The 14,871-nt window shown below is 34.1% G+C and overlaps 1 protein-coding gene across 1 annotated transcript; it reads left to right on the top strand.

Annotated features, from left to right (window-relative positions):
- Window positions 1-12,566: 12,566 nt before the first annotated feature.
- On the top strand, window positions 12,567-14,336 carry LOC131849394 (uncharacterized). Its single transcript, XM_059199466.1, has one exon. The coding sequence runs from the start codon at window positions 12,567-12,569 to the stop codon at window positions 14,334-14,336; it is 1,770 nt and encodes a 589-aa protein (XP_059055449.1).
- The last annotated feature ends 535 nt before the right edge of the window (window positions 14,337-14,871 follow it).

Here is a 14,871-nt window from a genome sequence, read left to right as displayed (position 1 = left end):
GGCATATTTAATAGAAAATTCAAAAACCAATACTGAAATAAAATTTACTACCTAATTTACATTACTTTCAGATAACTATATAATTTGAATAGATATTACCAGAAGTTGGAAGTGTAGGCGAGCAGTTGATGATACCCGGGTGTCTCAAACAATACGATGGGAAGTTAAATCTGAGTGTCAGTCGGCGCGGGGTGATCTGATCCCGCAGTAAGGGAGCTCTCCGGGGACTAGATATTGTAAAGTTGCTGTCAAACTGCTACCATGATAGGTACTATTATTGTTTCAGACACAAATGACGGATTCCGATGTTGTGACTGTTCAGTTAGATGATAAATTGTAGGTGAAATTTAATATCAGACTCAAACAGATCGCTTCTCTGTTGCACAGACTGCGGGGCAGCAGTAACAGCATTCTGAAAATCATCATCATCTGCTTCATCCTTATCCCATTTATTTGGGGTCGGCGTAATATGTTTTTCGCTTCCATTCATCCCTGTTCGCAGTCATCGCGTTATTTACTTCCTTTCTTACCATATCATCTTTCACACAGTCCATCCATCTCTTTTTTGGCCTTCCTCTGCCCTTATAACCATCCACATTCATTTGTAACATCTTTCTTAAAATATTATCATTAACAGCATTCTGAAAATGCTGTGCAATAAATTTGACAGCCCAATACTTTGTTTTTGGACCCAAATTGTTACGGGGGCCCTTAAATGATAATATGTAATTTTAGATATATGTACTAACATAGGCTAAGTGCAATTGTTACTAACAAATTGGATCTCTGTTATCTGAAATAAATTTAAATTAATTAATTAATTAATTAATATAACATTTACAAAAGTCTATGTATTTCAAATGTTTCATTGTGTTTAAATAATTGTATTTATTTATGCAGGCATTGGATGCGAGCAGCGCAGGACCGATCGTCGTGGAGATCTTTGGGGGAGGCCTATGTCCAGCAGTGGACGTCTTCCGGGCTGCGATGATGATGATGATGATGATGATTTATGTAGTTTCATTTCAATAATATGTTATACATATAAATGAAATATTAGTCTGTTTGTAATATTGTAATGAGCGTTTTTTATTATTTTTTATATTCATATGCTACATGCATATGAATATAAATACGGTACATATACCAAAAAAACATTTTTTACCATTTTTGTCTGTCTGCCTGTTTGTTCCGGCTAATCTCTGAAATGGGTGGACCGATTTAGACGGGATTTTTTTGGCAGGTAACTGATGTAATAAGGAGTATCTTAGGCTACTTTTATTTTAGAAAAATAATGTTTAACTCCACGCGGACAAAGTTGCGGGAACAGTTAGTATACAGTAATACTGGCCAATTAACACAGCGCCATCTAGTCCCACTTGTGTTATGGGTACTAGACAACGTAAATACTTATTACTGTTATATATTATTATAATTTTTTTTTGTAAATACGCATTTATATCTTGTGAACATCGGAATTGGTGGAAAAAGATGAGTGATATAAGAAATCAGGTGGCAATAATAAAAACAGTCAATCTATATGCAAGCCATTTATTCAAAGTTCCTCTTGGTTCAAACTCCAGCGCGTAACTCACTCACTTTCTACCCCTTTTTAAGAAGAAGGGTAGTCGTTTCATTCCTTTCCACTATCTATCGTTACACTAAAATTATACAAAATAATGGAACGTATAATATAATAAAACAATTTAATCATTATTACATTTTTATAATATAAATTTCGCTTCGCGTTGTGTATTCTACCGACTATACAACGGACTGTGTTCTGAGGAATTGTTCGACATGATGCCGACAGCCACCTTTTACCACCGCACCGCTCGCCATCGACAGGGAATTCATCCCCACACACTGGAACCTAAGTGGTCCCGAACAGTGCGGTTTCAGAGGAGTTTCCTCCCGCGTACACTTGGATTGTGGAATGAACTTCCTGCCCACGAGACTACAGCATGGGGTTTTTCAAGAAGGGTATATTAAGGTTTCTTAAGGATCGGGCGCGCGATACCCATGGTGTTTCAGGCGTTCATAGGCTACGGTAACCGTTTACCATCAGATGGGCCGTATACTTGATTGTCACCAACATAGTATAAAAAAAAGTTATGAAATAAACACGAATATCTCTAATCTAACTGATTGTAAGATGGCGCTGTATAGTCAGTACAATACTTGATAGTTTCCTATTTAATCATTTCATAAAGATAATATATACACATGTAAATTATTTCTTACATATATAAGGTTGTATATATTTATCTATATTTAAACATCTCTAGTTTTTTACCTTAATTATTAGATAGTAAAATAATTACTTCCGCTTAGGACGAGGTCAGTTTTATATTAAATAAATCGTTTTATTTTAAATAAAACAGATGTGAAAATAAAACGAACGATCAAAACAATGGTGGCAAGGATATCTGTAGCCCGACCGTTGAGCTGGCACACCGCACGGCGCGAACAACCCCGAGGGAGGCATCATTGTTACATTGCCAGAATTTCCATTCTAAAGGCAAACGGACAATGCGCACGGGGAAATACTCCACTCGTTCGTATCATACCCAAATATACAGGTTAATATATGATTGTATTATTACAATTGTGAGTAGCTTTGACGTGGTCTAGTGTTTTGAGTAGTCATGCTCACTAAAATGTCCAGACTTGTAGCGGCGTGGTGGGCCGGGTCATTGGGCTCCCTAAAATATGGTCGAGCGCAGTGATGGCTGGCTCATCCGTCATATGAACGGGTGCTGCTTGTAGGGACTGGTCTGCTCTAATCACTATGACTGATTTCCTCTTATTAATTGTTTAACCAGTTGGTTATATATTCAATATTTTTTCTATTTGAGTATTTAATTGAATTAGTGCTAATTGGTGGTTTGTATTCACACACTTAAACTTAAAAATGTAAAGTAATAATAAAATTATTTAAAAGAGCAACACGCAAGTTTTGCTCGTTCTTCTTGTGATGAGACAGCTTTCCGAACGAGCGGCAGATTAAAAATAATGTAATGACTATTCAAAAGTGCTTCAATGTAAGTTTATTTGAATAAATGATTTTCTATTCTATTCTATTCTATGACGTATGAAATAGTGGTAATGTTATATTGATTTTTTTGGTTTTAAACTTTAGTGTTTAATATACATACATTACTAGCTGTTTTTAAATTCAAATCGCTATTAAAAAGTAGGAGTTGTAATTAGAAAGGCGAAAATTTTGGTCTGTATGTCCTATAGTTGAAGGTTATATGTAAAAAATTGTCCAAAATAAATGTTAGGGGTACCACCAACCGTAACAATCTTTTTTGGACAATTTTTTCAACAACAAAATTTTGACAACCATTATCACTTAGAGGTATGTAGAATAGTTAGTAGCTGATTCTCAGATCTACTGAATATGCATATAAAATTTCATAAAAATCGTTCAAGCTGTTTCGGAGCAGTATAGTAACTAACATTGTGACACGAGAATTTTATATATATTGACAGCGTCGGTGATCTAGTGGTTTAGCACACCGCTTTACTATCCGATGGTCGTGGGTTCGATTCCTCGCACGGAACAAACATTTGTATTCATGAGTATGATTGTTGGTATCGGTCTGGGTGTTTTCTATGTATAATATGTATTTATTTACTATAATATGTATTTATTTTAGTACCCATAACACAAGCTCTGGTTAGCTTGTGACTAGATGGCTGTGTGAATTGTTCTGAGATGTTATTATTATATAAGATTTATATTATTAACCGGGTCTTGACACGAATAATTTAATGCGGCGAGATATTGCATGTCTGTGCATTTTCTACCGCATATATCACGGGGAGTGTTCTGAGGAATTGTTCGGATTAATACCAGCTGCTGAGTTTCACCACCGTACCACCCGCCTAAAACTGAAATACCATCCTGATCATCTGGATGAATGGCGGTCTTCCACAGTGTGGTTTTCTAGAGACTTTTTGCCCCGCACAACCACATTGTGGAATCACCTTCCAGCAATGGTATTTCCGAACCGATACGATATTGAAACCTTCAAGAAAAGAGCTTATTCCTTTTTAAAAGGCCGACGACGTACTTGCACTTCCCCTGGTGTTGCGGATGCTCATGGGCGGCGGTAATCACTTACCATCAGGTGAGCCGCATGCTCGTTTATCCCCTGTGTTATAAATAAAAAATAAAAAATTACGGCATATAAAGGTATTTACCTCTCTCGACGTTTCGACGTTGCACTAGCTATGGTAACGAGCCGGCTGACTATCGACTGTCTTCTGCTGGCAGAAACTTCTTGTTTTCTTATAGTGTTTATGATGACAATTTTTAAAATATTTATTCTACTTTAATATTTTAAAAGTATGCATTTGTTGTAATATTATTATTTTATTATATTTTGCAGTATTTGATCACATGTAATAATAATAATAAACTTTATTGATCAATAAAACACTTTTACATTCAATACACATTACGGCGAACCAGACACTAGACATGCAAGTGTGTATGTGTATGTTTGAAAATGTGTGAACGAGTTCCTTAACGCCATGTTTACCTCAAGAGATATTTATATAGCTGTATTTACAGAAACTTTTGTCGCGGCACACAGCCTCTCTAATAGCCTGACTTTTGATGATTTTGAAAGAAAAACAATCACCTATATTTCAAGTTATTGGCAGCGTTGTGTCGTTACATACATACAACTTCAAGTATAACTCCCAGTTATAACTTCAAATAGAAGTGGTTGTTTTTTTCTCGGGTAGCTCTCCTGAGCTACTCGAGCTGTTTGATGGTATATCTTTTTCAAATTTATGTTACTTATTTAACTTTATTTTTCTAAAATAAAAGTAGCCTAAGTTACTCCCTATTACATCAGCTACCTACCAATAAAAGTCCCGTCAAAATCGGCCCAGCCATTTCAGAGATTAGCCGGAACAAACAGACCGACAGACAGACAGACAAAAATTGTAAAACATGTTATTTTGGTGTATATATCGTATTTATATTCATATGCATATAGTAAAAATTGGTTATTTCAATATTACAAACAGACACTCCAATTTTATTTATATGTATAGATAAAACATTTCTTTATTAATTTTTAACTTTAATGCACAAATTTAATGTGTACATATGGCGGATACCTTGCGGCGTTATGTACCAGGCAACCATGAGTTGTGCAGAGAAAGATTGTTGGCAGTGCACTAATATATATGAGAAATGTCAAATATGGCAAAATATTTATACCTATATATATCTTATATATAAAATTCTCGTGTCAGTTTTCGTTCCCATACTCCTCCAAAACGGCTTAACCGATTCTCATGAAAATTTGTGAGCGTATTGAGTAGGTCTGCGAATCGGCCAACGTCTATTTTTCATCCTCCTAATGTCTTACATAATAATAATCTCAGGACAATTCACACAGCACCATCTAGACCCAAGCTAAGCTAGTTAAAGCTTGTGTTATGGGTACTAGATAATTGATACATAATACATAGATATTTTTTTTGTGAATACATACATATTATACATAGAAAACACCCAGACTGATACAAACAATCATACTCATGAATACAAATGTTTGTACCGTGCGAGGAATCGAACCCGCGACCATTGGACGTAAAGCTGTGTGTTAAATCACTAGACCACCGAGGTTGCCGAATATATCATATATACTTAAATCATACTATGTCATACATTTGTGTTTGAAATATTTTACTGTGCAATTGACAGCCATCAATTGAAAAGGGTTAAAGAAAGTATTGTAACATATAAGTACGGAACCATGTTGTGTGAAACTTATTTCACTTATCGAGGTCTCGTAAAAAGTTTTCAAAATATAATTTTATTATATTACACAGAACTCGTGAAGCTATATCTTTTTGTGAAGCCAATTTTTTATTGTCCCACTTTTATATACGTACCATTTTAAACATGTAATAATAATTTTAATAAAATAAGATATGATACACAGGGGTGATCTAAATGTAACTTGGAATGAGACTGACTGCCTACAATGGTATGCTTCGCCTCGATGCCTAGTATTGCTGAAGTCAGCAATACTGGAAATGTTGATGTGTATAACATTACGATGTTACACTTACACTGCACACCAGAGCGAAGCCGAGGTATTGCACTAGTCATTGTATAGTATAAAATAAAGTCGCTGTCGCTGTCTGTCCATCCCTAAAAATGCCTAAATCTTTAAAACTACACAACAGATTTTGAAGTGTTTTTTTAAAAGATAGAGCGATTCTAGAACAAGGTTTATATATATGTAGGATTTCAAACTTGGCGGTAAGAACGAATGGGAACAAATGAGTACGAATGAATGGAAACGGAGGAGTGAATGGATAGAAACGAAAGAGTGAATGGATGGAGAAAGGAATGAATGAGAAAAGAGTATAGGCTCTCTTCCTCGTAGACTGCCATATTGTTAAATCGTTTCATCTGTGTAGTAAATGTTTTTTTGTAATTTAAATAAAAGGAGTTCTGTAAATTTGCGAATCCTCATTCCCACATATATAAGACATGTACCTACACTCGAGCGAAGCCAGGGCAAGTAGCTAGTTAACAATAAAAATAAATGCCTAGTTATGAAATATCAGTCCAGGATACCGTCACCAGAATACTAATTTCATTTGAAAATCGTAGTTGAAAGAAAGTTAAGCGACGGAAATTCTCACGACCAGAACCTAAGTCTGTCGCCGGCAGTCCGAGCACGTGTTCACAGGAATTTATAATTAATCCGCTGGATAAGAATTATTTTTATTCTCAAAGATTGCGGGTATATCAAATAACGAGAGCTTATATTGAATATATTACCAATAGACATACATCTGTACATATAAATATAATTGGAATGTCTGTTTGTAACATTGAAATAACCGTTTTTTACTTAATTAATGTTTTTATAGAATAACTTTAAATCCATAGCGCTGACAATATTATCTGCTTACACTAATAATGAGTGCGTAGAGATTTCTATGTTGATTATCGCATGCCTCTCACTTGTTATACTGTAATTATTTATATAAAAAAACATCTATTCAAAAGAGCAACACACAAGTTTCTTGATCATTCTTCTTGTGATGAATCTGCATTCCGAATGAGTGGTAGAATCAAAATATGACTATTCAAAAGTGCTTGTAATGAGTTTATTTCTATTAAATACAAAATTGGTGTCATATCGTATCACCATATGAATGAATGAATGAATGTATTTCAATCATGAACAACATAATCAATTTTCGTAGTCTAATTTCAACGGGATCGCTTTGTTTCTAAATCTGGATTAGTATTTACAATTTCCAGAGCAGCCTCACTTGGAACAATAAACCGAATAAGATAAATCGCTCGGATTCATTTCCCAAATCTCCAGGACAAGACAATGCATAATTAATAAAGGGAATTGCTCGAAGGGTGCACGGATCCGAAATGAATTAAGCAAAGCAACAATGTCTTATTGAATAAGTTGTTTCGGACTTGTGATGGTTTCATTATCCCATCGTCCGTAATTTTCAGGCCACGTGTCTTAAAGTTGGACAGAAAGAATTTGCTAAAGTTATTTAATTCAAATTCAAAATATCTTTATTCATGTAGGTCTATTACAGACTCTTATGATATGTCAAATCTACCGTCAGTTCGGAATGATATCGAGATGAGAAGAACTGACAAGAAACTCAGCTCATATTTTTTCAAATAATAGTGGAACATGTTTATAATAAATACAGTTATTAAAATTCAAATTTGGGAGAATAGAGTGACCACCAGCATATGCTATCGCAAAGAACAAAAAATTTAATCAGTGTTCACAACCTGAACAGACCAGTCCCCACAAGCAGCACCCGTTACGAGTATGACGTATGAGCTAGCCATCATTGTACTCAACCATATTAGAGGGAGCACATCGACCCGGCCCACCACGCCGCCACAAGTTTGAACTTTATAGCGAGCATGACTGTTTCAGGTTACTCCACTACGTCAATTATATTATTTACAGCATAGGCTGTACCGATCACAGTTTTCACCCATTACAATATTAAATTTACATTATTTAATTTACAATATGTCATTACAAAATTTATAATAAGTTTCTTTAATGTTATTACATTATCCAAGGCAATGGTAAATATTATATGCCTCATAACAAAAGTTAAAATTGTAATTAAGTCCACACATTGTAGTCATTTAAGTAGTCGTTTATTTTATAATAAGCTTTAGAGCAAAGTGTATCTTAAATTTGCCTTCACTTAAATTTAAAACACTATCTGGCAATTTATTATAAAAACGTATACAATGTCCCATGAAAGATGTACTTACTTTTTTGAGACGATAACTAGGCATATTTAATTTATTTTTATTCCTTGTATTAAAAGCGTGTAATTGCTAGCTTAGTTATTTAAAGCTTGTTTCAACTAAGCCATTTACAAAAGCTGTGTTCAAGACAATTTGAACCTAAAATAAATATAAATATTTTGTAGTATATATTTTCGGTTTGTAATGGCAACACTTAACAGTTTAAAAAGGATTCATTCAAACTGTCACTCCCCCCTTTCTGTTTCTAACTATCAAGCCATACACACTGTACTCCTGTAAAATCAAATATAAAAATACAGTCCAAACATATTAAAAGCATATGTTGTTTTATTAATCCAACATATTGCTTGTGGTCCATCGAAGCTGTGAAATTCAACTGTTGTTTGGGTACAAATCATCCCGAACGACATACTCCGTCTACGGCCATACCACGTCGACGGCCGGCCCCAGAAGATTTTCGTGCGAAATCTATAATTTCGTTGCGAAATTTCAACATCGTCGTGATTACTCGTGATACACATCGCACAAGAACAAGAAAAACTGGCAGCTAAGTTGAATCTCAATATAATATCAGCATTTTAATATTTTTCCAAGACGAGGGTATCTCCATCCACGGAGTTAAAATTCAAAGCAAGAAGAGACAAAGAGTCTTAAAGTTACGTCATCCTTTTCCTATTTTCGCTCTGTGGCACACAGTGACTTTAGCTTTTATAATCTGTCACATTACAAAAAACAAAACTGCTGTATCATTGTGACAAATAAAGTGCATAATTATTGTTCTGAATTTCAAGTGTTTGTGAAAAATAAACCGTAAAAAAAAATGGAGAATTCTGACACTCTATTGCGTGATTTGAAAAACCGGCGTAAACTCATCAAAGCATCAATCACTCGCATTGAAAACTTCGTGGCAGACCCTATCAATTTGGGGTCGTCTCCTGAAATGTTTGCAGCGAGACGAGATCGACTAACAAACATATTTAAAGAATACGAAGAGGTACAATTAAATATATTATCTTATGACGATAAAGATGTGGAAGATGTGGGCATCATAGAAGATAGGTACTTTAATGTAATTTCAAAAATAACCTCAATTTTAAAGAAGTTAACTCAGACAGATTCATTGTGCACAAATGTATCCAATTCTAAGCTGCCCAATATCGAAATTCCGTCATATGATGGCAGGGACTTCACCAAATTTAAGCCTTTTATTGATTTGTTTTCGGCAGTAATACATAACAATAGTTCATTGTCCGATGTACAAAAATTATTTTATTTAAGAAAATCGTTAACTCATGACGCCTTATCTGTCATTGAGAACTTACCTCTTGTGAATCAATCCTACAAAGAGGCCCTAGGTTGTATAAATATATCTAACAGAAATTATTCAAAATTTTAACACATAATTGTTAAATAAACGGTTTGATAATGAGGCAAGATTAATCTCTAATCATATTAATATAATTTTAGAGTTACCTTGTATGCAGAATGGTACTGCGGCCGCTATACGGTCATTTATATCAGGGGTACAGCAACAAATGTATGCATTAAAAAATTTAGGGCAGCCAGTCCAACATTGGGACATGCTGTTGATATCCATACTTACTAAAAAATTAGACCAGTATACAAATAGGGCTTTCCAATTAGATAGGGATCCCAATACATTGCCAACAATGGTAGATTTTATTTCATTTTTAGAACGGCGTGCTATGGCGCTGGAAGACAGTGGGGATAAAAGTAGCACTATTACTTCAAATAAATCTCCCACTGCACATAATAAAGTCAGCAATATTGCTACTACTAGTAATAAGTCTAATAAGCTGTGCTTGTTTTGTCAAGGTACCGGCCATGCTATACATGGCTGTCCTCGCTTCAAGCTGGCCGCCTTAGAGGACCGCTTGCGGTTTGTAACAATTAATAAATTATGTAATACCTGCCTGAAATATCACATAGGTAAGTGTAAATTTAATTTTGTTTGTAAATACTGTAAACAGAGCCACAATACGCTTCTGCACAAAAATAATAGTTCTCATGAGAATCATGAGGAACCTGTAACTTTGCATTCTATAAATGTAAAAAATAATCTTATTCTACCTACTGTAAAGGTTAAAATCATTGACCAATATGGTCAAGATATCTATGTAAAAGCCTTGCTTGACAGTTGTAGTCAGGTGTCATTCATCACCACTAAATTGATGGATAAATTGAATTTAACTTCTAAAAGTTGCCAATCCAACATACTTGGAATTGGTAAGAGAAATAATCAAATAAATAAATTTGTAAATATTACAATATTTTCTATAGTAACTCATGTTCAGTTTAATGTAAAATGCCATGTTGTCAATGACATTACAGCTCCCCTGCCGCAACAATATATAAATAATGGGTGATTTATTCAAGTTTTAATTTTCCAAATCATATTAAATTCTCTGATGATGAGTTTTATGTACCATCTGAGATTCCTATGCTTCTGGGTGCTGACATATTTTTTAATTGTTTATTAGATGGTCATATTAAAATACCTAATGGTCCTGTTTTACAAAACACATTATTTGGCTATGTTGTGGGAGGTGATATGTATAGTCAAGACACAAAGTGTAATAATCAGGAATCAAACCTGAATCACCTACAATATAATAACTTTGTTTCTAATTTGGTAATATATGATAATGAAAAGTTAGAAAGTGTAATGGAAAACTTTTGGCTGTCTGAAAGAGTTCCTGAAGTTGTAACTGAGGTTTCAAAATTAACTGAATTTCAGAGAGCTGAACAATGTTTCATAAATTCGGTAAATATTCAAAATAATAAATTTCATATTGATATGCCTCTTATTACTGATATACATGACTTGCAGCTTGGGGATTCTCTTTCAGTGGCCCTTCCAAGATTTTTATCATTAGAGAAAAAGTTTAATAAGAATCCTATGTATTTTAAACAATATAAATTATTTATCGAGGAATATATTGCCTTGGGACATGCCAAAATTGTTGATATCAGTACCTATGATTTTGATAACGAACCGGTTTATTTTTTGGCCCATCATGCCGTATTTAAAGAGGACAGTGTAACTACTAAGCTGCGTGTTGTGTTTGATGGAAGTATGCCATCTTTGAACAAAATCTCTTTAAATGATGTCATGCTGAATGGCCCAGTGGTCCAAAATGAACTCTTTGACATATTGTTGTTGTTTAGAACATATTGTTACACACTTACCTGTGACATTACAAAAATGTTTAGAGCCATAAATATAAATAAACATCAACTTGGTCTTCAAAATATTCTGTGGCGAGATGACCCCAAAAAACCTATCTCTATCCTGCAACTTCAGACTGTCACATATGGACTGAAGGCTTCCACCTTTATGGCCACGCGATGCCTTATAGAGTTAGCTAGACAAAATAAAAATGAATTTCCACAAGCTGCACAAGCCCTGCTTTCTAATACTTATGTCGATGACATTATATGTGGTGCGGATAGTTTAGAGCAGCTTGAACAAATTAAAATTCAATTAATTCAATTATTAAAAATAGGGGGATTCGAGCTGCACAAATGGTGTTCTAATTGTCCTCAGGTTTTACATGATGTTCCTTCTAATAAAAAATAATTTGAAAAAATTGATTTACATAAAAATAATATTGTTAAAACTCTGGGTATAAAATATGATGTCATTCCAGATCAATTTATATTTTCAAGTCCTATCATTGAAAACAATTATTATATGAAAACTAAGAGAAAAATTCTTAGTTTTATTGGGAAAATTTTTGACCCATTAGGTTTGATTAGTCCTGTAGTGGTACTAGCCAAGAGCTATGGTCTATGCAGATTGACTGGGACTTTGCGTTAAATTATGATAATCATAAATACATTGCCCCAGAAACAAATTGATCATTGGAATAAATTTTTATTTAATCTCAACTCAATGGGAACAATTAAAATACCACGAGTCATATACACCAATACTCTATTCCATGTAGAGTTAGTTGGATATGCGGATGCCTCTCTTAAGGCATTTGGCTGCTGTCTCTATCTGAGAAATTTTAATTCTGATTCTAGTGTCTCTAGTAACTTACTTTGTTCTAAAACAAGGGTTGCCCCTCTAAATAAATCCATAACCATTCCAAAGTTAGAACTTAATAGTGCTTTGTTACTAGCAAAATTAGTAAACAGAGTAAGCACCATATTGCAAACAAGATTGAAGTTAAAGGTGTTTCTATATAGCGATTCACAGATAGTATTAGCCTGGATTAAAATGGCCAATATTAAAGCGAATCCATATGTTTCCAATAGGGTTAAGGAAATAAATTCTTTAACTAAAGATTTTCAATGGTCATATGTAAAAACTTCTGATAATCCTGCAGACTTGCTCACAAGGGGAATTGATCCACATAAATTGCAATCAAATTATTTGTGGTGGCATGGTCCTAAAGATTTAATAAATAATAAATTTTGCCATACACCTGCCGACTGTAGCTATCCCATAGTAAATCATGAGCCTGAATTATCAGTGAATGTCTACTGTATAGATCCATCTGTATTCGATTTATTTCAAAAAATTTCTGATATTAATAAATTACAAAGAGTCATCTCTTATATTTTACGTTTTAAAAATAACTGTCTCAGTCAAGAAAAATTTAGTGGTTCGCTGATGCCTAAAGAGCTCTATAACGGACTCTCAGTAGTAATTCGGTGTATTCAAAGAAAATACTTTCATAAGGACATAGAGTCAATGATAAAGGGAAAACCTATTAAATCTGGTTTAGCTAATCTTTACCCATATTTAGATCAAACTGGTGTTCTCAGAGTAGGAGGGCGTCTACAAAATGCGAAAAATATTTCCTTTGATAAAATGCACCCTGCTATACTTCCAAAATCTTCTCATATTACTCATTCCATAATTCGAAGAGAACATCTTAGATTGTTACATGCTGGTCCAAAGCTTGTATTAAGCTCCTTATCTCAAAGATATTGGCTTATTAGTGGAACTCGCGAGGTCAAAAAGGTGGTGAATAAATGCATAAAGTGTGCTCGTTTGAAAGCAGAAGCTTCTAAACAATTAATGGGGTCTCTACCACAAGATAGGCTGACAGCTAACAGACCATTTCAAATTGTGGGTGTGGACTTCTGCGGTCCATTCAGCATCAAAATTCCACGAAGTAGAAAGCCGGTTCTTAGTAAGGCATACATAGCGCTATTTGTTTGCTTTGCTTGTAAAGCCATCCATGTTGAGTTGGTAAGTGACCTCACCACAGAAGCATTTTTGGCATGTCTCAAACGTTTTATTGCTCGACGAGGCTTGCCTACTCATATATATTGCGACAACGCGAAAACCTTTAAAGGTGCTTCAAATCAATTAAAAGACTTATATGAATTGTTTTCTAAAAAAGCTCATAAAAATGACATAGAAAATTTTTGTTCTAAAAGTCATATAACATTTAAATTTATTCCTAGTTACTCACCTGAATTTGGAGGGCTTTGGGAAGCCGGGGTTAAGAGTGTTAAGAGCCATCTTAAAAGAATTGTGGGGAATCTTTCTTTAACTTTTGAAGGACTTTACACTGTAATTACAGAAATTGAAGCAGTACTTAATTCGAGACCTTTGCTTCCCATGAGCTCAGATATCTCTGATTGTAAATACTTGACACCTGGCCATTTTTTAATAGGCACGGCAATGACCAGCTTACCTGAAATTGATTATTCTTATAAAGATATTAGTAAATTAAAATTTTGGCAAATTCTTTCTAAATTAAAGCAAGATTTCTGGAAAGCTTGGTCGCGTGACTACCTGACCCAATTGCAGAGCAGGCCAAAGTGGTTGCATCCACATAATAATTTAAAAGTTGGAGATCTTGTCATTGTAAAAAATGATAATCTTTCTCCTTTAAATTGGCCCATGGCCAGAATTGTTAAAATATTTCCGGGACCTGATGATAAAGTCAGGGTTGCTGAAGTAAAAATGGGTAATAAAATATACACTAGGTCTTTTAGAAAATTATGTCCACTTCCTATAGATGGACAATAAAAGAAAACTCATTATTCATTTAAATCAATTATACTTTTAACTTAGAATATCTTTTTCTTTTAACAAATTTACTGCACCAACCCTGGCCCGGCCCCAACTATGTTCAAGACAATTTGAACCTAAAATAAATATAAATATTTTGTAGTATATATTTTCGGTTTGTAATGGCAACACTTAACAGTTTAAAAAGGATTCATTCAAACTGTCACTCCCCCCTTTCTGTTTCTAACTATCAAGCCATACACACTGTACTCCTGTAAAATCAAATATAAAAATACAGTCCAAACATATTAAAAGCATATGTTGTTTTATTAATCCAACAAGCTGTAAACTATTGTTATACCGACTGTACTGTATAAAGTCACAGGCACAGCTTGTTTTATCTGTATTTACAACTTAATAGAATGATTTTATTTATTGTGTTATATCATAGAAAAAATAATAAACTAGTTTCATAACAATTGTCTAATCTTGTTATTATCTGTACCTATGAATAAAATTGGAGTGTCTGTTTGTAATATTGAAATAACCGTTT

This window comes from Achroia grisella, unplaced genomic scaffold (genome assembly GCF_030625045.1).
Source record: "Achroia grisella isolate CSIRO2021 unplaced genomic scaffold, CSIRO_AGI_Agris_v1 utg1110, whole genome shotgun sequence".
NCBI classification, from domain to species: domain Eukaryota; kingdom Metazoa; phylum Arthropoda; class Insecta; order Lepidoptera; family Pyralidae; genus Achroia; species Achroia grisella.
The sequence above is the reverse complement of the archived record's forward strand: the minus strand, read 5'-3'. Positions and strand labels throughout refer to the sequence as shown.

Bases quoted from the DNA above. Each gene is read 5' to 3' on its own strand.
- LOC131849394 (XM_059199466.1), top strand. From the start codon at position 12,567: ATGGCCAATATTAAAGCGAATCCATATGTTTCCAATAGGGTTAAGGAA.